Source organism: Gekko japonicus, unplaced genomic scaffold (assembly GCF_001447785.1).
Source record: "Gekko japonicus isolate JY-2015 unplaced genomic scaffold, Gekko_japonicus_V1.1 scaffold477, whole genome shotgun sequence".
NCBI classification, from domain to species: Eukaryota; Metazoa; Chordata; class Lepidosauria; order Squamata; family Gekkonidae; genus Gekko; species Gekko japonicus.
In genome coordinates, this window is record NW_015174289.1 from 556601 (window position 1) to 580202 (window position 23602).

General features: G+C 44.7%; 1 protein-coding gene across 1 annotated transcript in view; it reads left to right on the top strand.

Moving 5' to 3' along the window:
- The first annotated feature begins 9496 nt into the window (after positions 1-9496).
- VPRBP (Vpr (HIV-1) binding protein) overlaps positions 9497-23602 on the top strand; it is a 71896-nt gene continuing 57790 nt past the window's right edge. Inside the window, 3 exon segments of the mRNA XM_015424022.1 lie at positions 9497-9568; positions 22110-22227; positions 23418-23494. Coding sequence (XP_015279508.1) covers positions 22118-22227; positions 23418-23494 — 187 coding nt within the window. The 5' untranslated portion in view covers positions 9497-9568; positions 22110-22117.

Sequence of the window (23602 nt, forward strand, 5' to 3'; positions counted from 1 at the left end):
GGTTGTGGACCTGAGCTGAGGATCAGCTGGAAAGGTTCGTGGCTCTGTGTGTATTCCCTAGTGATCTGAGCTGAGGCTGGGTCACTGGTTCCCTGTGGGAAGGGGGGGAGTTTTGGCATTGTCTGAGGAACCATCCGTTGCTCGTGGGGATTTTGGCCAGTCTGCCTGGCTACTGTCCTTTGTGTTGAAGTTCTGCCCTTGCCCTTCACAGAGAGGGAGAGGGAAATACATTGATTTTTTTTGTGTGTGCAAGGTTCTGATCTGCTCAAAACCTTGAGAAATTGCTGAAAAGTTGATGGATGTGTTGCAAATTCTTTTGCGGGCGGGTCTGCTGTGGTGAGCCAGTAGTCGCTCATGTGTCTGTGAGAGTGGGTTTTCAGTGTCTCTACGATGCTGAATGCCTCATGTGAGGCTGGGGAGAAAACCAGCCTGTTTGTGTCTGTGGGAGTGAATTGGGATGTCAGCCGGGATCAGACCCACTTTGGGTGCTGGCCAGAGAGAATGCTGGGTCCCTTCTCACCCACCTGACCCTTGCAGCGTTTCCACGATGCTGAAGGATGTGTCTCTGTGTGGCTGAGATAAAGCCAAGTGTGTTTTGTGTGGCTGGAGAAAGCCCAATGATTTTAACCACCCTGTATCAGAATTGCTGAGGTTATGCAATGTCTGCTATGAATGTTATAACCTGTTGTTTTTTTCTTCTGTAAACTTGAAAGTTTTAAGCTGTACTGGAGTGGAATTGAAAGCTTAAGGATGACTTCTGTTTCTGTTTCCTTTCTGTAACCTGAACTGTCGTGGATTGAAATGTTTTGTAAGCTGTGCCTGAAGTGATGATGAAAACTTCATGAAAGTGATTTGAGTTTTGTTCTATGTGCTTGTATTTGTATTCGTATGTAATGATGTATGCTGTTGTCTACTGCCTCTGTTGTTTTGCGTAGTTGTATCACACATATGCCCTGAGGACTAGAGTAGATGAAAATTGAGGTATCTACCCTGAATTTCCATCTTTAAGGGGGAGGGTGTATAGAAAAATTGATTCCTATAGACCCCTGCCTTCCCCCCTTGGAATGTATCTTGCGATCCCACTGCTGCCACCATGTGTAGATTCTCTCCTCCATTCCTGGATCGGCCTGGGGAGGAGAGAATCTACACAGGTTGTAAAACACAACTGGGAAAAACTAAAGTCAGTACAGGCTGCCAAAGGCATTGCTTGTTGAGTCTTGTATTCAAAGCCAATTCCCAGCACCCTGGCTAAAAAAAATAATCTATGCTCTGAGAGCATTCCCCCATTAAAACAACAACATCGGTGTGCGTGTGTGTGTGTGGGAACTAATCAGCAATGAGAAAGTCTGTCAGCAATAAGGCAGTCAGAATAAACAGCGACATGATAAATGAATAAAGTTTGAGTCCAGTGGCACCTTTAAGACCAACAAAGTTTTATTCAAGGTATAAGCTTTTGTGTGCATGCACACTTCTTCAGATACAGGGAAACAACCTTTTCAACCATTACATATAGATGGGGGGCATTAGTTGCTAGGAAGGGCTAGTTAGAGTCAAGATGCATACCTAACTGAGCGATTATAGCGGAGATTGGATTAAGGCAGTTGGTAAGATCTGTGAATAGCAGTGAATTAGCATAAAATTAGCATAATTCCAAGAGTTAACAAAAATGTGTGAGAACTGAGTTTGAGTCCAGTGGCACCTCCAAGACCAACAATGTTCAATTCTGGGTATATGCAAGAACAGAGACTTTGCATGTGTAGATGCACACTATTTCAGATACATTGAAACAGATTTCCTCAAATGTTACATATAGGTGGGGAAGGGGTAGTTGCCAGGAAGGGCTAATTAGAGTTAAGATGCATAAGTAACTGAGCAATAAATACAGCTAAGATTGGAATAATGCATTTGATAAGACCTGTGGATAGCAGCAAACTGACATACAGATAATATAAGTGTTAGCATGAGTAAAGGTAAAGGTTCCCTTGCTCGAAAGCCAGTCAAATCCGACTCTAGGGTTGTGGTGCTCATCTCCATTTCAAAGCCAAAGAGCCAGCGCTGTCTGAAGACGTTTCCGTGGTCATGTGGCCGGCATGACTAAACACCAAGGCGCACGGAACGCTGTTACCTTCCCACTGAAGTGGTACCTATTTATCTACTTGCAATTTCTTGCTTTCGAACTGCTAGGTTGGCAGGAGCTGGAACTAGAGACAGGAGCTCACTCCGTCATGCGGCACACTCGGGTCTCGAACTGCTGAACTACTGACCTTTCACAGCCTGCAGTTCAGCGTCTTAAGCATAAGTAACGGAGCAATAAATACAGCTAAGATTGGAATAACACATTTGATAAGATCTGCGGGTAGCAGCAAATTGACATACAGATAATAAAAGATTTAACAACAGATGTGAGAACTAAGTTAGAGTCCTATGGCACCTTAAAACCCAACACAGTTTAATTCCGTGTACAAGTGAGAACTGAGTGACTTAGCATGTGTAGTGAAATAGGAACCTTTGGGGTTCCATTGTCCTGAGAGCTGTAATAACTTGTAATTCAGTAATCTCCCATTCAAGTCTGTCTCTGATATTCCTTTGCAATAAAGCAGCTTCTTTGAGGTCTCCCATAGAGTGCCCTGGGAGGCTGAAATGTTCTCCTACAGATTTCTCAGTTTTGTGATTTTTTATGTTAGATTTGTGTCCATTTATCCTTTGGCATAGGGTGTAACCTATGTAGAGAACTGAAGGGCATTGTTGGAATTTAATGCCATATACAATGTTAGAAGATGAACAAATGAATAAGTCTGAGATTGTATAGAGTAAACCCAGGTTAAAAATAGAGGACAAAGGCCTCACACTTTAGCTGAGGGGTCTGGTAGGCTCCAGCCTATTGTCTGCCACTACCATATTTCAGATACATACGTTGTTCAGATAAATCTTATAGGAGTTTCTGTTGTTTACAAACGTACCACTGATTTTCCATTGCATTTAACGGAAACTTCATCTTTAGCTCATGCCTCTGGTCCTGCCCAGACTAACGGTGCAATCCTAAATTTGAGTCCAGTGTGCATGCACACAAAAGCTTATACCTTGAATAAAACTTTTTGGTCTTAAAGGTGCCATTGGACTCTTACTTTGACTCATACCCTTCTAAATCCATAGATGCCAATGTGCTTAGGGGTATAATTTAGGATTACGTTCTTAACTGCAAGGAATGGAGAACTCAGCTGCTGTTAGCTTGTTACTAGCAACCTGTCTTCCTCCCCTGACAGCTACTGTAAAGGTCTTGAAATATAATTACGCAACTACACAACTATTACTAATTTATATCGTTCCAACAGTGTATATATAGAACATGGAGATGAAATAATGTTGTCCCCAATTCTCCGCCTTTAAAAACAATATGAATATTCTCAGAATATTCTCAAAAATATTTGCTATTTGGTACTGACATTTGATGTGAGGATTCCCCCCCCTGCAAAATTTGACAATATCTTATATGTAGTTGCCATCATTCTTTCTTACTGTTGTATAACAAGCGAGACTGCACACGCGGTCGAGCTCACACGTGGCCGACTGAGCTTCGCTTCCGACAACAACAGAAACAGAGGATCCTAGGACTCGCCAATCAGCCAGTCTGGATCCTAAAGGGAACCAGTGAGTGAAAGTAGTATTATGTGTAGCCTATCACGGGAGTGTGTGTGTGTGTTGGGTGTGGTTTGAACGAGAACATAAGTGGGCCATGGGTCCCGCAAGTTATCTCAAGCTCTCCATTTAATAAAGTATGAGCTGAAATCACTACACTATGCCTCAATCTCAGTATTTTATACTGGCAACGAGGATGGATCCTGATGAGCGAGCCGGACTCCAACGCAGACATGAGCACTGCACCACACTCTGACTACCAAGACACCACGCCCCGCATCACTGCCCCCGGGTTTAGCACTGCACCGCGCACCGATTCTCTGGTCACCGTGCCCCTCACCGCTCCAGGCAACCCTCTGCCACGTGCTGCCTCCCGAGTCATGGCTGCCACTCCAGGTAACCTCCCCAAATCCGATGCCACGCATCCTGAGCAGTGGGAAACATGGCTTGAGCACCTCGAGTACTATGTCGACTTCCACAACATCACGGATGAGGGTAAGAAGAAAGCCCTAATGCTCAGCTCATGCGGGATAGAGACGCTCCGGCTACTGAAAGAAATGCTACCCCCAAAATCTCCTAAAGAGGCCACCTACACAGAACTGGAAAAGGCGCTCACCGACCACTTTGCGCCAAAACCAAACAATATGGCACAGTGCTTGGACTTCTTTGTACACCTCCAGTGTCCCGAAGAAACCACAACTGACTTCCTGGCGGGCCTTCGCCAGGCAGCCACCCGATGTGAATTCCCCAGCCTCGGCAACACACTGCTGAAACAGTTCGTGGTAGGCCTATGGGAGCCCAAGCTACGCTGCAAGCTCGCTAGCCACAAGGACTTGAAACTGGACCAGGCCCTACGGGAAGCCACGACATACGAGAAGCCCATCACCCAGGCCTCTTGCGCCAGCTGCAGGGAGGCGCATGAAAGGAAAACATGCCGTTTCTGAGACACCATATGCCGGTCCTGTAGCAAGCAAGGACACATCGCCTGGGCCTGCCAGTCCAGAGGGACCCGACGGAAGACATCCACCCACCATGAGGACCTGCATACCCTCACCATCAACCAGCATCAGGTACTGAACTTGCCCCCAGACGCCCCCAACAAAATGCATGTTACCGTATTAATAGAGGGGTCCCCCTGTAAAATGGGTTGTCATTTTCGATACTCTCTGCAGAAACCCTGCAGAAGCTGGCCCTCGGGAGGGGCACCGCTCCTTCACCAGCCCCGGGGCCTGACACTGTGGGACTTCCAAAAGAACCCGGTGGCCATCAAGGGGTGGGGCAAGTTCAGGGTGCAGTACAAGGACTCTGATGGACTCTTAGAATTGCTGGTGGTAGAAGGGAGGCTCACGGGCCTCCTGGGACTCTTGTGGTTCGGCCCACTGGGTTTTTGGGGTGACGAGCGTAAACCACATACGGCCGCAGAACTTTAACTCAGTCTGTGATGAGTTTCTGAGGGTGTTCGATGGCATGCTCGGCCGCTACTCTGGATCCCTGGTGGCCCTCGACCTAGACCCCATGGTGAGGCCCATCTGGATGAAGGCCAGGCAGCCCCCGTTCGCACTAAGGCCCAAGATTGAGGCCAAGCTTGACCGCCTCATGGAACCCGTGCCGCATGCCCAGTGGGAAACCCCTATAGTCACCCCTGTAAAGCCCAATGGGGATGTCAGAATTTGTGCCGACTATAAGTGTACAATTAACAAGGAATTCCTGGACCATTGGTACTGGGGGTCAGTCATGTCTTGGCATCTCTGGCAGGGGTGCGGGTTTTCAGGAAGCTGGACTTGGTCCAAGCATATCAACAGCTGCCGGTGGACGAAGCCACCACCGAGGCCCAAACTATAGTGACCCATAGGGGGGCTTTCAGAGTTAGGTGACTTCAATTCGGGGTGAGCGTGGCACTGGGGATTTTCCAAAACCTCATGGATTGTCTCCTCAAAGGCATCCCAGGAGTCCAGCCGTTCTTTGATGATGTTTTAATAGCGGTGCCAGACTCCGAGACCTTCGCAGCCCGGCTCTGGATGGTGTTCCAGTGCTTCAACGGCGTTGGCTTGAAGGTGAAGCGCGAAAAGTGCCTCCCGGGGGTGCCGCAGGTGGAATTCTTGGGGTTTGCTGTGGATACCAAGAGAATCCACCCACTCGGGACAAGATTAATGCCATTGTGGATGCGCCCCTGCCCTCTTCCAAGGCGGAGCTACAATCCTTTTTAGGACTTTAACATTTTTACCGTTCATTCCTGCCCCACAAGGCTGCTGTGGCAGAGCCGATTCACTTCGATAAGCATGCTCCCGGGGTCTGGGGTCCCAAACACACAGCTGCCTTCCGGGCAGTCAAGGAACTCTTGTCCTCCAATGCCGTCCTCACCCACTTCGATGAGGCCCTGCCAGTGGTGTTGGTTTGCGATGCTTCTCCGTATGGGATGGAGGCAGTCCTGGGACACAGGTTGGCAGATGGTCGCAAGGTCCCCAACGCCTATTACTCTCGCACCTTATTGGCGGCGGAACACAATTACACCCAAATTGATAAAGAGGCCCTAGCGATCGTTGCCGGCGTGAAAAAATTTCATGACTATCTCTATGGCCGGGCCTTTATGGTGGCGACTGACCACAAACCCCTCTTGAGCCTGCTCGCCCTGGACTGCCAGACCCTGCAGGTGCTGTCCCCTAGGGTGCTGCGCTGGTCCATCTTCCTGGCGGGGTACCAATACGAGCTCATCCACCACCCCGGCAAAGTGATGGATCATGCCTCCCATTGCCTTCCTCTGATCCTGACCTGGCCCCGGCTCAGCACTTCGCCCTGCTGGAGGCCCTGCCCAACCGGCCAGTCTGGGTGGCGGAGGTGTCGCACCACATGGCCAAGGATCACCTCCTCTCCCGGGTCCTGGACTGGGTGGGGAGGGGGTGGCCCACGGGCCAGGTGGGACCTGAGTTCACAGCATTCTCATCTTGTAAGGATGAGTTGTCCTCCCACAAGGGGTGCCTACTGTGGGGCAGTTGGGTGGTGGTATCCAAACCTCTGCAAAACAGAGTATGCACTGCCCTACATGAGGACCACCGTGAATAGTCAGAATGAAAGCCCTGGCCAGGAGCTATGTGTGGTGACCGGGGTTGGACAGTGAAATCGAAGAGAGAAAGTGAAGCATTGCCAGAAATGTCAGGAATCAAGACTGGAGCCACCGAAAGCTCCGGTGCGGCCGTGGGAGTCGTCCCACAAGCCTTGGGCACGACTAAATTTGGACTTTGCGGTCCCTTTTCAGGGACAGATCTTCTTTATATTAGTAGATGCTTACACTAAGTGGCTGGAGGTGGAACCGGTCCCGTCCGCATCCTCCCGCTCAGCCATCCATGCAATGTGGTGGATTTTTAGCTCCCATGGTATCCCTGACACCTTGGTATCTGACAACGGCACAGCCTTCACCTCCACGGAGTTTCAGGCGTTTGTGCAGTACTATGGCATAAGGCACATAAGGCTCCGCTCCATTTCACCCAGCAACTAATGGCCAGGCAGAGCGGATGGTCAGAACCACGAAAGAGGCCCTCTGCCGCATGGATCGGGGGACTGGGACTACAAGCTGGCTGCCTTCCTATTCGGCCAGCGCATGACCCCCCACACCACCACCGGCCACAGTCCAGCTGAACTCCTCATGGGCCGTTGCCTGACAACTCAGCTGGACTGCCTCCATCGAGACATGGCCCCAGAACACAGCACAGCCCCAGAAGATCAGGAGGCCCCACGAGGGTTCTTCCCAGGGGACCCCATGTATGCTCAGAACTATGCATGGGGTCCTGCATGGATTCCAGCCAGAGTCGTCCAGGTGACAGGGCCGCTCTCCTACAAGGTCTCCAGCGAAGACAGTCAACTATAGAGATGACACATAGATCAGTTACGCTGCCGTCTCCGTCTCCTCCCCGCAGACTCGGACGACAGTGAGGCTGAGGACCCAGACCCCGGAGAATCCACTCCAATGCGGCCCCAGCCAGGCACTCTGCCTGAAGGCGATGACAGTGTAACCACGGAGCCACCAAGCAGCCAAGAGCCGTGCAACACACCTGCCGCTGCAGAGGGCCCAGAGGTAGAAGTGTCTCTCCCAGCACCGACAAGAACAGCACCTTAGAACATGGCCCCAGCTCCGGAGGTACGCCACTCCACTAGGGAGCGGAGGAAGCCCCCTTAACTCATGGACTATGTTTGTTAGGGGGGAATCTGGACCTAGGGGGGAGGAGTGTTGTATACCAAGCAAGACTGTATATGCGAACTCACTTGTGGCCGTCTGAGCTTTGCTTCCGACAACATTAAGAACATAAGAACATAAGATGTTGGATCAGGCCAAAGGCCCATCTAGTCCAACACTCTGTATCACACAGTGGCCAGAAATACCAGTGCCATCAGGAGGTCCACCAGTGGGGCCAGGACATTAGAAGCCCTCCCACTGTTAGGAACAGAGGATCCTAGGACTCGCCAATCGGCCAGTTCGGATCCTAAAGTGAGCTAGTGAGTGAAAGTAGCATTGTGTATAGCCTATCACAGGATTGGGTGTGTGTGTTGGGTGTGGTTTGAACGAGAATATAAGTGGGCCGTGGGTCCCGCAAGTTATCTCAAGTTCTCCATTTAACTAATCACTACGCTATGCCTCAGTCTCAGTACTTTATAGTTACTATCACATGAACAGTCATTAACATTTCGAAAGATTTCACAGTTGACATGCAGTAGCAGTATTATACAGTATCTGGCAGTATAGGTGCAGAAGTTGACAGCTGAAAACATCTGCTAATCATTTGGAACAGAATGTAGCGCATTATATATTTTCATTCCTTTAACAAAATGATACATTCTGTTAACAATTCTGAAATTTTAATGTTGAAATTTTGCTTCCTCTCTAATGAGTATATAGAATGAGGTGACGTAATCCTTGCCTAAAGAGTTTTTATAATTTGCTTAGGGCTTTGTTATAGTCATACCTACATGCAATAAGACCTCTACTAAGCTTCCTTGTAGAAAGTAATTATTCACACCTTGAATAAATTTATTGTATAGCCCATATAGAGTAGACTTGAACGGGATTTTGCAACAATCCTATGCACATGGAAGTAGGTCCATTGAACTCAATGGGACTTGTTAGATATGATTGTCTATCAAATGGTACTTACTTGCCTAACCCTATGCTGAATTAGCCATGTCATAATACTACTACTATTTAGTTTTATGTGTTCTAGCTTTCCTGTTCCTTACAAAATTGTTTTTACATCATAGGGAGCATGCAGCGTATTCCCTCATTGCAGTTTCTCTCAGAGCTCTCTCAGCCCCAACTACCTCACAGGGTGTCTGTTGTGCGGAGGGGAAGAGAAATGAGTTTGTAAGCCACTCTGAGACTCCGAGTGAAGGGCGGGGTATAAATCCAACCCAATCTTCACACACACACAAAAAGATTTGCCCGTCACGCTTCCCAGGAAAAACTTTTTAAAATCTCCGTTCCTGCAATAGTTCGCAGGTAGAATCGCTACCTTCATTGAACTTCTTCGACCATATAGACGGTCTGTCTGAAAAAGTGTGCGCACGAAAGCTTATAGTTTGAATGACATTTTGTTGGGCTTAAAGGTGCCACTGGACTCAAACTTTGTTCTGTATATGTACGTAACACAAAGACTGTAGATACTACCATTCCCAAAGAGCATTGAGACAGGAAGGGGGAGGGAGGGAAAGGAGCGAAGACGCATGCGCTTTGGATTCCTTTGCTACCGAACTACATTTCCCGGCCGACTGCCACACTTTGTGGGGTCCGTGTGTGACTATTGCGTAAGGGGTGACGGTACTCTGGCGCGGTGACGAGCAAAGTGTGTGCCCGCCATAGTGATAGCCGCCGCCGGGCCGTGGTGCGTGCGTGTGCGGGGCCGGGAGGAGGCCGACAGGACAGCAGCGGTGGGGGCACATCGGGCAGGTATTGCGCGGGCTTGGCAGGCAGAGGGAAGGAAGTGGAGTGGGTCGAGGCGTATGAGAGGGACAGGCCGAGCTCCCCTCGCTCAGCTCGCCTGGCAAAAGGAAGACGCGGGAGGGGGAAGGAGGCGGCTGCTGCTGCTCTTGAGCCCCTGGAATGAAGCTCACCGTGTGGCTCTGTGTGAGTCACAGGACGAGGAGCCGAAGAACACGACTCACCTGTCCCATTTTTTCAGCACTGTGCCGGCCAAGTGGGGGAGGAGAAGGGCTGGATGGTTCTCTCTTTCCAGGCTGGTGGCGGTATCCGTACTACGAACAAGGGATCCGAGTTGGGGAGAATCAAGTCCCTCCCTCTTCTTTCTGCCTGCGCCCTCGATCTTCCTGTAGGCTGGACGCTTGGAGAGGCGTCGGAGGGCCCCATACTTCCTAAATACTTTCTCCCTTTCGCCTACTTTTTTCGCGCCTTTCTGCTGCGGAGCGCGAGCTTCCCTTCGGCCCCAGCTGTCATCCTCGTGGTAGTAGACTAGCGGCTTTTCTGCAGACTCGCCAGGGACGTTTTGCCTGCCCTTGTGTTCATTCTGTTACACATACATTCCACGTTTACACTGTTTTATGCGAGCCAGAAAGCATCCCCAGATACTTTCAGTACTTGGATTTGCCCCTCGAACGTAAATAAACTGGAAGAGAAGGTGCCTGTGTCCGTATAGAGCTCCTTTTCCTTCCTCCCTAAATGGCTACAGGGACCTGCTCTTTTCCTGCATCGTAGACTGTGGGCAGGGCTTGCTGTCCCAGCATCTTTAATCTGAGAAAATAATGCCTGAGAAATAGTGATGATAGTAAAGAGCTGCTGTTTCAATGGGTTTGGTACCCTTTATGCCCCAGCTTCTCCTTTTGTGTTCTGTATTTTGGCAGAAGTTGCATGTAATTACCAAAATGCTTTCTATTTTCATGGGATTGTTTAGTAGAAATTACTGGGGGAGAGTAAAATGAATACAGAGATCCTCTTATTTGGCTCTCTGTTGTGGAGGGTCTGTGGCTCAGTGGTAGAATATTTGCTTGGTATGCAGAAGGTCCCAAATTCAATCCCCAGCATCTCCAAGTAAGGATCAGGTTGTAGCTGATCTGAAAGAACCTCTGCCTGAAACTCTGGAGAGCTGCTGCGAGTCTGAGTAGACAATACTGATTTTGATGGACCAATGGTGGGATTCAGTATAAGGCAGCTTTATGTGTTCATGAGAGGCCAGGCTGCCCAGTGGCAGATAGAGAAGGTAGGTTTTACTTCCAGTGTAGTGTTGCCCCTGAATGAGTGAATTGTGTTTGTTTGTTTTTCCGATTTATACCCCGCCCTCCCTGCCAAAGCAGGCTCAAGGTGGCTTACACAGGTAAAAACATAATAACAATCAAATTGCCATAAAGCATCTAAAAACAGTTCATTAAAACAATATAATATTAAAGTACTAGCGGTATTTATACCAAGGAAAATGAAAGAGTTGGCTTTGATGTACAATTGGGGCTAAAGTCATTCATGTTCCTGGTAATCCTAGTATCTGTGGCAAATTTCTCATTTGTGTCCTAAATTGTAGCCCTTTTGCTTTGCCCTATGGGAAAGTGTCCCATCCTCAATATGCATTGTCTTCCCTAAAAACCTACCAAGTGTGATAAGTGGAGGGTGTGTGTGTGTGTGTATTAGAAACATAATTCCGGGGGAGGGGGCTGTACATGGCGATTCAGGAGAGATAAGTGGGCAGGTTTTGCCTTCATTGTAACATAAACCCTAGTGGAAGCCTTCTTTTTTCACAGAGGTGGATGATAACCATTCAAGTGACCCAGTAAATTATGTTTTTATCCCACCTTTCCACCAAGGATTTCAGGTTGATGTATTTAGGTTTTCCTCTTCCTGGTAATCCATATAGATGCGCACATTTTATGTGTGGGCTAAATCTGAAGTACTTCCAGATTGCAACCCATTTTACTTTGTCCATTATTTAGTTATGTAGAAAACTTGTATGCTACCTCTCCAGACAACAACAAAGCAAAACCAAGTATACTGTAAAACAAATTGTAACAATAAAAACACAATAAAGCAATTCAGTTGTTTATACCTTGCTTCCTGGTAATACCCAGGTGGCAGCATAGAACTCCATGGGAGTCTTTGAAAAAAAAGCTGGCTCCTCTTTACCTAGCTCTGCCCTGGTCACGCAGCAGTAGTACACTAGTAGTAAAGTGTTGGAAGTGTGGGATGGAATGTTTGGAAGAGGAGAAGAAGAGATTGGGTTTATTCCCCTTCCTTCACTCAGAGTCTCAGAGCATCTTACAATCTCCTTTCCCTTCCCCTCCCCACAATAGACACCCTGCGAGGTAGGTGGGATTGAGAGAGCTTTGAGAGAACTGCTCTTGGGAGAACATAAGAACATAAGAGATGCCAATGTTGGATCAGGCCAAAGGTCCATCCAGTACAACACTCTGTGTCACACAGTGGCCAGAAATACCAGTGCCAGCTCTGAGAGAACCTGTGACTGACCCAAGATCACACAAGCAGCTGCAGGTGGAGGAGTGGGGAATCAAACCCGGGTCTCCAAGATTAGAATCTGTGCTCTTAAGCACTACACCAAACTGGCTCTCACTACATCAAAGAGGTTTGTCTCATGATTGTTCTGTTAATGTGTTTAAAATTTTAGCCTTTATCTTTTGCACCTTTGAACCAACTGTTTGTTGTTGTTCAGTCGCACAGTCGAGTCCGACTTCACAACCCCATGGACCAGATCACGCCAGGCCTTCCTGTCTTCCGCCGTCCTCTGAAGTTTGCTCAATTTCATGCTCGTTGCATCTATGACACTGTCTAACCATCTCATCCTTTGCCGTCCCCGTCTTCTTTGACCTTCAATCTTTTCCAGCATCAGGGTCTTCTCCAGTGAGTGCTCCCTTCTCATTTGGTGGCCAAAGTATTTGAGCTTCAGTTTCATTATCTGGCCTTCCAGGGAACAGTCAGGGTTGATTACTTTTAGGATTGACTGATTTGATCTTCTTGCAGTCCAAGGGACTCTCAAGAGTCTTCTCCAGCACCATAGTTCAAAAGAACCAACTGTTAACTGTTACATTTTTGGAGATAAGAAACACATTGAGAGAAGCAAGTGAAATAGCATCTAAAGAGCCCTGGATTCAAATCCATTTAGGATCTGAATCAAGGTCTCCTTGGTCACACTCTCTGCTAGATCATAGAAGTTTGGGTTCCTTTTTGAATAAAGGTTTACTGACATCAAATATGGGATTTATTGTCTACTTAATTCTTATAGGTACCCTCATCTTCACATCTTGTTGACAGGTAGTTTCTTTTGAGAAGGACATCCTCCTTGCTTACCATTTGAAATGACAGCACCCTATCAGTGTGGTTGTACTTGCATCTTCCCTTTTCTGAGCCACATAAAATGGGGGCTTCCATTCACTGCAGTGCTTGTGTGTGGTGGAGGTGTAGATACTAATGTACCTCTTGCAGTATTCAGTGTCCCATTGTTAGGCTTTCCTCTCGTAACAGTCAACAGCAGCTCATGGGATTTATTTCTCTTGATACAGTGAACCGTCTGGACAAGGGTGCACAAGGATTAGAATAAGTACATTATATCTGTTAGAACATGATGCTTTGAGCAAAGCATTGTCTTGCCATGGGATTAGCACTTGGATCTCAGGAGTGAGTACATCTGTGTGCTAGTTTTGTTGTGCTGCTGTTGAACTTTCATTCTTTGTTTGGTTTGATTCTGTAAAGTTGCTCTTCGAAGCTAATCCTTTTTAAGCACACCTGGAACCATAACTTTAAAAAATGTAACCAGTTAAAGTACTTGGCAGAGTTCATGAAGTGATCTTGTTGTCATGAGTCTTGTTGCACACTGGTTTGTCAGAAATTGTAAACAACAGACCTACTCCTTCTGTTTGTAGAAAGCATCTTGGTGATTTTGAGACAAACCAGATGTTCCGTGAATGAACTCCTAGGTGTTTTTTTCCCTTTTGAAGAGTAGGGTGTAGGCCCCTGATTTGTATTGGGACCATTTCACGGGGAACATAAGAACATATAAGAAGCCAATTTTGGATTAGGACAATGGCCCATCTAGTCCAACACTCTGTCACACAGTGGCCAAAAATACTAGGTGCCATCAGGAGGTCCATCAGTGGGGCCAGGACACTAGAAGCCCTCCCACTGTTGCCCCCCCCAGCACCAACAATACAGTGCATCACCTGCCCCAGCCTGTGAGTTCCTATCTATACCTTGTGGCTAATAGCCACTGATGGACCTGTGCTCCATATGTCTATCCAGTTCCTTCTTGAAGCTGCCCATGCTTGTAGCCGCTACCACCTCCTGTGGCAGTGAATTCCATGTGTTAATCACTCTTTGGGGGAAGAATGTCACCTTAAGCCTTCCCTCCTGTGCTGTTTTCCAGCTCGAAATCACCCTTTTGAGGCAAAATGAGGAAAAAACCTGAGGCTTTTGTGCCTCAGTTCATCCCCCCCCCCCCAATATTTGTTAAAGCTGGGTTATATGTTCTTGATTTTTTTCCTGGCTTTTCTAATTGTGCAAATATAGCTGCAACTTTTTTCTTCTCTGCTACTTATGAGATAATGTGGCTGATAGGATGCAATGTATGCAATGTATGAATGGGAAGAGCTCCAGAAAGCGCAAATTGTCCTTCTGCTTACAGTGCATCAATGATATAAAAACCCTTAGCATTAAATTTGGAAGTCTGCACCACTGTGTGAGAGAGTGCTGAACTCTAGGCTCACTGGGAATATTTGGTACATCTAAAAGCCAAGAATTTCACACTCCCAATCAGATTTCAAAACAGCTGTGTGGAAATAGCATTGCTTATCAGTATTATTCACCTTGTCTTGCACTGGCTATCAGCTTGCATGTGCAGTTGGTAGGCCCAGTAAATTTGCACACAACTTGAGAAAGGAGGAATTGTACTGAAGTACATCAGGTCATTGTTGTTTACTAAATATGAAAAAAGCCCGCAGCAGGAAGTTTGAAAAAGGGAAAGAAGCAATCCCGAAGGTAGGAGTCAGGATTATTTATCTTAATGAAACTTTATGAGACTAAATGAGACTAAAACAAAGACCCTCCACATACACACACCAAACAATCTTGTGGCATCTTAAAGACTCACTTCAATAGAATAAGTTTTCAAGATAGAATGCCTCTTCATCAGTTGTAAACCTTTTGCATGATTAAATGTATAAGGTACCACATATGTCTTTGTTATCTTGACTGTGAGAGACTTCCATGCCTACCATCTGGAATCTGTTAAGATTTCTATTTCTGGCCTTCTGGTCTGGGCAGGTTTAGGAGAGTGGCCAATTTACTTTATTTGATTGGCCAAGTGGAACACACATTGTATATGGCCACAGTCAGACAATGTTGGATTCTTTAGCCATTGTGAAACTGTTCTTGTTTGATTTAAATCAGTGCTCTGCTTTGTATTATATTAAGGTGCTGCCTGTTAGCAAGGGCTTTTTCATGCAGGAGTCAGCTATAGTAAAGCTCATCTACAGTGTAGAATAAGCACTTGATGTGCTGCTTTCTTCAGAATTTTAGAAGTTAGACTGTCCCCCTCCCCACTGTGGGCTACATATGATTGCTAGAATTATCCTCAGTTATGGAACTGTCCTGCCATTGAGTACTAAGTCATGCCCATTTGAGTTTTTTGGTTCTATTTTGAATAAATGTAGATTTAAATGTAGATTATAGGATTTTTCATATTCAGGTAAAATTAGCAGTATTTTGAGATGCAAAAACAGTTCAAGCAATTGATTTAAGTGCAGTGTTCCCTCTAAGCACCACAGAGTTGTGAGCAGAAATTCTGCCTTGTGAGCAAAAAAAGGTAGCAGCATTAAAGTTGTGAGCAAGTCTACATTTGACTATTGTATCAATTAGTTTTTTAGAAGATTACTTCTATAACCTTGTAAAAATCTCACAATAAATTATTTTAAATTATATTTAAACTATATTTTAAGAATAATTTAAACATTATAAGAGAAAACAGAATAAAGTCAAATCTCACCCACCCCGTTCCACTATATTGGTAGACCTGTCCTCCGGAGAACAGATCAACCCACCCCTTTCCACTATATTGGTAGACCTGGCCTCTGAAGAACAGGCCTACCCGCCCTAGTCCACTATATTTGTAGACCTGGCCTCAGACCGTCACCCTGTGCTAAGCCTTAGAAAACATACCAGCACTTAGGGGGGAAAAAACCTCTTGCAGTCTAAAGCAAAATACGACAACCAGCATTACAGGTCAAGTATAACAGAGGAGGAACATTAAAAAACATCAAGAGTCCAGTAGCATCTTAAAGACTTACAAAATATGTGGCAGGGTATGAGCTTTCATGAGTCACTGCTCAGTTTTTCAGGAACAATCACTGTCAGAACCCTTCCTAACCTAAAAAACAGGAAGTTGCTTAAATGTTATCAACTTGCCCAAACTACTTATGTATTCAAATATTTATATCCCATTTTCCCCTGTGACTCAAGGCAGCTTACAAATTATATTGAGAAGCATAATAGGCATGTGCCAAAAAAACCCCTCCCTCCGGCTCCATTGTAGCTTATGGGGATCATTATAGTCAATGGGCCCCATAGGCTATAATGGAGAACTGATCTGGGGGTATCTGGGGCGGAGCGAGGCTGTTTTATTTGAGGTAGAGTCACCAAATTTGCAGCATTGATGCTGGTGCCTCTCCTCAAAAACCTCCCCAACTTTCAAAAAGATTGGACCAGGGAGGTCAATTTATGGGCCCCAGAAGGAGGTGCCCCCATCCTCCATCATTTGCAATGGGCTGAAGCAATATCTGTTGGCTGAAGCAGAGATTCCCTGAGCTGCCTGTTAAAATGTTGTGCACCAGTGCCCCCTAGAACAGCTTAGAGGAAACTATGTTGTGTGTACTATCATTTTTAGGATTAGAAGTCCCTTTGTAATGGTGGTGGTAGAGGAGGAAAATGCTGTGAAGTCGCAGCTGACTTATGGCAACCTTGTAGGGTTTTCAAGGCAATAGACATTCAGAGATAGCTTGCCTGGCTCTTCGTAGCAGCTCTGGACTTCCTTGGTGGTCTCCCATCCAAGTAGTAACCAGGGTCAACCCTGCTTAGCTTCGAAGATCTGATAAACTCAGATTAGCCTGTGCCATTCAGGCCAGGACCCTGATGTAATACCTTATTTTATGTTTATATCCCACTGCTCTTTAGAAAGCCCCTGGGCTTCCAGGGTTAATGTCCACAGACATGAATTTAGTACACATGCATTTAAGTTCAGCAGTACTACAATACTGGCTGCTCCAATCTGTTCGTTAGGCCGTTCCAAACATTATCTTGGACATTTCTTGATCAGTATTTAAATCTTCTCTGCCCCAGAACTGGGGTTCAGTTGACAACACTTTTATAAATCTAATCCCATCCATTACTAGGGTCCTTTTGAATATTTTGTGCATCAGTGTATAGTGTCATCTGGACATAGATGTTAAGTTTTTGATGAATCACAGGTTGGGGGAATGAGAAGTTATGAAGATCATCTAGTCTATCCAGTTTTAATGTTTAACCCAGGGCTTTCCAAATTGCCATAGTGCCTAGAAATTTCATCATAGCACCTAGTATTTTCAGCAATTATTTTACTGTAGTGTCCTTCAGCATTTCTTAGTGCAAGTACAATGTTTATCATTTTGCACTAGAATGTTTTTGTATGACATAATAATAATTGTGCCTGAAATTCTTATCATTGTTTATTTATATGCAAACTTAATATTACACCTTTTACTAGTGGTGGATGAAATAATTTCTTAACCATTTGCTTTCTATACTGGCTCTAAGACACAATTACATTGATTTTTTTAAAAAGCAGTAGTAGAATTATAGGAAACGGGTAAAGTTAGGTTAGAGTAAAAATAGCTTTTTGTTGTGATGACAATGAAAATTAGTCCGCATATCCACATTTGTCACAGCTTTAATAAAAATCTAATAAACGGAAGAGGTTAGGATAAACTTTGTGGCAACAATACCTTAAAAATATGGACATTAACACACAAAACCCTGATGTTTGAAAAATGACCCTAGCTCCTGAATTTTTGCACGGGCTCCTAAAGCCAAGGACAATTTGTGAAGGCCTGAATTAATCAAATTTGTCAGGAATGTGACCTGCTAATTTTATTATGACTTGCTTACAGATATACTTATTTAGGATTGTAGCCTTTCAGTCCCCTCCCTCTTTCTTTTCTTTTATTTTCCAGTTTAAGATTGAGGCTGAAAGTGATATAGTGACTGAGAGCTGCAATGGACTCAGGTTGAACCAAGGTCTGAGAAACTGGGGTTCAGGTCAGCACTCTTGGAGATTTCTGGGTGACCTTGGGTCATGTCACACTTCTTTAGTCTAATTTACCAAGGTTGCCATGAGGATAACATGAGGAAGATGGAACTGTGTCTGTCAGTGCTCCCTCTAAGCTGTGGAGTCTTGTGAGCACAAATTCAACTTTGTGAGCCATCATTCCTGAGCCAAGACAAAAATGTGTGAGCTGGAGGCTAAAAAACTGTGAGCTAGCTCACACTAACTCAGCTTAGAAGGAACACTGGTATCTGTTACCCTGAGCTTCTTGGACGAAGGGCAGGATAAAAATGCTAGACTGGGTGATTTGTGCAGGACTAGAGATAGTGATCTGCTTTTAGTGCCACTGTGCCACTCATCCAATTTCAGTGTGCCAGTGTTCAGTTGGAGAGATAATATGTGGTTTAAGGAAGATATCAAAATACTAAATCATAAATAATCCAGGGGTACTTGTTTCCTGTTCTCTTCTTTAGACTAGAATGGGGCTATTTCAATCTTTACCAGTACCTTCCCTGCCTGTTTGTTTGTAGGACATGTTCACCTACAGCACTTTACAGCACCTACAGTATCCAGCACTTTATTTTGACTTTGGGCTGCTGAAACTGTTCAGGTCCTCTTTTGCTTTGAGTTCACTTTAAATCAGTGTGATTCATACATACAAAAGTTATTCCTGGAATGCCTTTTTAAAAAGATGCACATAATTATTTTTTTAGGCACACATGCCAATTTTTGCTAGTTTTTTTGTTATCCTGCTTTTAGACTATAATTCCTAAAACAATAATATAGCAAAATATCACAAGACTACACTAACATAAACAAGAATCAGCATAGGCACAGCAAAATTAATTAAATCAATCCTACTCAGTGCCTGAAAGAAAAACCCTTGGTTGACCTGGCTTCTAAATGCTAACATCTACGTGTACACAGGTAGGAGGGAATGATAACCTAGTGAAGAGATTTGCCCTTGCCAGTCCCCCAGAGGGAGTTCTCCTTTGGTGGTCTGCCAGCCAAGGTGAGCCTAGGAAAAAGTAGACCCCCCCCCCCGGGAAAAAACATTTCTGAAGGAGGCAGGGTTTTTTTTTGTCACCCAGTTGTAGCTCATATGCTGCCCCGCAGCTGCTGATTCTCAGTGTGATTGGTAGCAGCATCCAAGGCACGCGGCGCTTTCATTTAGTCTTTATGGCAGCCCTCCTGATCTGGCTCCGTTGGTGCAGATCTTTCTCTAGGGCCTGTGGAATCACCGTACAAATATGCCTGCAAGTCTTAAAGACATGGAAGGGAAAATGTTTAATATGCAGCAGAGTTTTATCAAACGGAAGCTTTTTTTACTGCTCTATGTACATGAACTTTATTGTCGCTGGTTTAGTTAGTGCATACAATTTTTACAGTTTGGTTTTTACTGATGACATTTTTAGAAGTAGAGATGCTTCTGTTTGTTCAAATAATAAGCTTTAAAATACCCAGTTTTAGAAATGAGCTGCTGAATTGTAAGACTGTGATCATACTTACCTGGAAGTAACTGCCATTGATGGGGATTTATGTCTGAATAAACGTGCATAGAAACAGGGAGCATGGTATCATTAAGTGTATCTTAGGTTTTGCCAGTTGGGGAAATGGTAAGGGGAAGATGAAAAATATCTACTGCAGTAGTCATGGTTTTGAAGAAAGGGTTTATTATCTGGACTTGGAAACGATGCCTAGATCTCAGCTCTGTTATATAGTAATTGAAGAAACTTGGATTTTCAGGAAGAGTTCAGATGTATGATGTAACAAAGGACTTCCAAGTACATGATGAGCTTCTACTGCCCATTTAATAAGGGAACGGGACTTTTTTACCCAGGCCTGTTTGCAATGATGGTCATCATTATATACAGGCTGTAGTCTTGAGCATAGTTAATTGGGGACAGTGTGTTCCATTAAAGTAAGCAGGACAGGTGTCAAAGGAGGTTGCTAGTATTCATGCCAGTCTGTCCTGAATTTTATTCTCACACGTCCTGTTGTTATAATGTAAACTTCCTTAATTGGAACCATCTGAAGAATCCATAAAGCTTCTGACTTTACTTTGAGTATCGTTGACTGTAGAAAGTGGAATGGTTGCATGAATTTAAAGACATGCCATCATTTTTTCATGTATTATATTGTATCTTTAATATTTCTTTGTGTGTGAAATTTTTCACATATATTGGTTTATTTCATTTGATGGAGAAGATGAAGGAGGTTGAGACAGATCTGAAGCTATGCTGTATAAAGATGTAACTGTCTTATTACAAGGGCAATATGTTTGCTAGGTGCCTAGTTTGAAAATGCTCTATGTTTTGTACTGTTGAAAACTGTTTTTCCAATATCTCATCCTAAGAGTGTTGCTTCTTTGGTAATTAAGGCAAAAGCACAATTGCCATCATCACCAACTTTACGACCTTTAATTGTGGATCTAGGAGTTTTGCAGTGATGTGAATGGCTGCAATATTTTAAAGCACTACTTTAAAAACAATTTCACTTACAGTTGTAGAAGAGAAAATACTGCTTAAGACTCTCCCCTTCTGTTTCTCCCAAACGTTTCTAGTTTTTTTTTCCCTCTGGAAAATTCCTTGGGAGAGGCCTCCCTTTCACTTTTTTACACTTTTCCCCATATCCTTTACATGTCTAGAAGTGCCTACTTACTACAGTCATTTCAGCTACTCCAGAGGGCTTTATTGACTTACAGAAATGCATTATTTTTGTCCTTACTTCCCCATTTTGAGCTGAGAGATTCCAAATGTTATTACAGACTTTTAAATATCACTGGCATAATACTTCATTATTGAGAGCTGTTATTAGGCTTGCCAAGTCCCCCCGGGGGGCGGGGAAAACCCCACCCCAGAGGCCCGTTCCCCGCCGCCTGCGGATCGGGCCCTGGGGGGAACCCCACCCCCAAAGTACATGACGTGCACGTCACCCGGAAGTGACGCGACCACGCCGGGCACGCTGGGGGCAGGGCCACGGTCATCCGAGGGAAAACTCTATGGTTCCCCCTCGGATGGTCGTGGCCCCGCCCCCAGTGTGCCCAGCGTGATCACGTCACTTCCGGGTGACATGGTTGTGGCGCTCACACTCCAGGAAGGAGCCGGGAGTCCCCCACTCCAGCGAAAGGTAATACTTGACAACCCTAGCTGTTATGGTGTTACGTTTAGGGTGTCACACTAAAATTAGGGAGATCCATATTCACATCTTCACTCAGCTGTGAAGCTCTCTAGGTGACCTTGGTCCAGTTATGCTCTTTCAAACCTACCTCACAGGGAAGTTTTGTGGATAAAGTGGAGGAGAAGAAATATGCATACCGCCCCTGAGCTGCTGGGAGAAGAGTAGGATAAAATGTAATGCACTGAGATTACTGGCATTACTTTAGCTCTCTGAGTGAGAAAACACTGTTGAAGTTAACAGGCAAAGCTCTCTGCATAAAAACACTTTCTAGCTATGGCTGAGATGACCATCTGCTAGTACCCCTCCCCCCAGTTATCCAGTGGCATTCTAAAATCTGAGACTTTGCTGTAATACAGAAAATTATTTGCAAGCTTCATTTGGATGCCTCTCTTATCATACATTTAGAACATTAACAGGCCCCCCCACATACATGTTTATATTATATCTCAGCTGGTTCATCTTTGATGAGAAAGGGTATCTGAATTTTTAAAGAAACAGTGTTAAATCAAGTAACGCTTAGCTATATGAGATGTGGGATAATGGCCTCTTCTGTGGTTGCATAAGCTCTGGGCCCAAGTTGTGCTGTAGATGGACAAACATAAATGTTAACAATCTGTGTATATGTTTTTGTCTTGCCTTTCCTTCAAGGTGGCATACCTAGCCCTTTCCTTCTGTTTTAACTTTGCAGCTGCCCTGTATGGTAGGTTAGGCTGAGACAGAACAACTTGCCTGATGCTACCCAGCAACCTTTTGTGGCTCAGTGAGGATTGGAACCCACATCTCTGCAGTCCTAGTCAAATGCTCTCACTGACTGTCTCACTGACTGTCTGTATTGGTTTCCCTCTACAGCATAGGAGGAAGACGTTTATAATTATGTTTGATCTTTTGATCATTTTTTAGGTATAGGGGTAATACCCAGATTTCTTTTTAACAAAATTGTCTTATTGAATAACTTTGTCTTATTGAATAACTTTCAGGTTTGTCTTGGTTTGTCCCTTTTCTCTTTAGGGTAAGTCATGACTTCAAATTCTGGGTATCTGGATTCCAAAGCTGAGCTTACGGCTTTGCTAGAGCAGTGGGAGAAAGAACATGGCAGTGGACAGGACATGGTCCCCATTCTTACTCGGTAAGTATGATTCAGGTATATTTGATAGAATAATTATTCTCCATCTACTATACTTGCTCCTATTTTCTATATAACTGTTGAATTTTAAAAGTTTGGGGAAATGAGGAGAGCTGGGATAATTTTTTAAAAATGGGAAGGGTGAGGGTCTTAGGAAAAGACCCCCTTCGGATTCTTCCGAAGTCCCAAAGTGAGATGACAACCTCCAAGAACTCCACTATGAAGAAATAGATATTATTTAAATGATAGCAATTAAAGACTATAAAAATTAGAAGATAGACTATTATGAGAAACAGTCTGAGATTTATGAAGGAAACATTGTAAAAGCTTAATTGGTATAATTAAGCAATTATATAGCAGTTCAAAAGCAAGAAATTGCAAGTAGATAAATAGGTACCACTTCGGTGGGAAGGTAACAGCATTCCATGCGCCTTGGCATCTAGTCATGCCGGCCACATGACCATGGAAACATCTTCGGACAGCGCTGCCTCTTCACCTTGGGAACGGAGTTGAGCACCACATCCCTAGAATCGGATTCGACTGGCTTTCGAGCAAGGGAAACCTTTCGAGCAAGGGAAACCTTAATAATCATTATCTGTTTCTTAAATTATGTACTATTTGGCTAGGAGTTCGAGGAGATGATACTAACTGTTTAGCAAGCAATCACTGGTAGTTAATAAGAAAATTTATTTATATTAAGTAGACACTGGCAGTGTTATAGAGAATAATTGGAAGGAATAATTTGTATACCATTCCAAAACTGTATGATATTTGTGTTATGAACATGTGTTGTGGAGAATAATAAAATATACTAAAAAAATGGGAAGGGTGGAGCCAAGAGAATGTTGTAGCCAATCCATAATAATAAATAAATTATAACAGTAGTAAGGTATTTTCCTTCATAGCAGCCCCTTGAGAGACCAGCTGTTTCCAGCTGACTCTTGTACCTCTGTGTTGGTGGCTATGTGACAGGGACAGCCTCTGTTCGTGGTCAAGGACTGCACGGTTCTTAGCAGCATAGGTTTCATTTCAGCAGAGCGCAGTGCTTCAGTCTCTTATTGCTGTCTCTTGCTGAGTCATTCAAGTGTATCTTGGTCATCTGTTGTACAATTGGAATGGGTTTGTGATCATTTATGGAAGAGCTTCTTGGGAGGGGGAGATCAAGGGATTCATTGTTTTCTCTCCCTGTCTAGAATGTCAGAATTGATTGAGAAAGAGACTGAAGAGTACCGTAAGGGAGATCCAGATCCGTTTGATGACAGACATCCAGGTAAGTTGGCATGAGAATGTATTCCAATGTGGTGTGTTCTTCTTAATAGTATTTTTTAAAAAACTGAAAAACTGCACAAATCTGCTATTACTACATTTTAGGGTTACG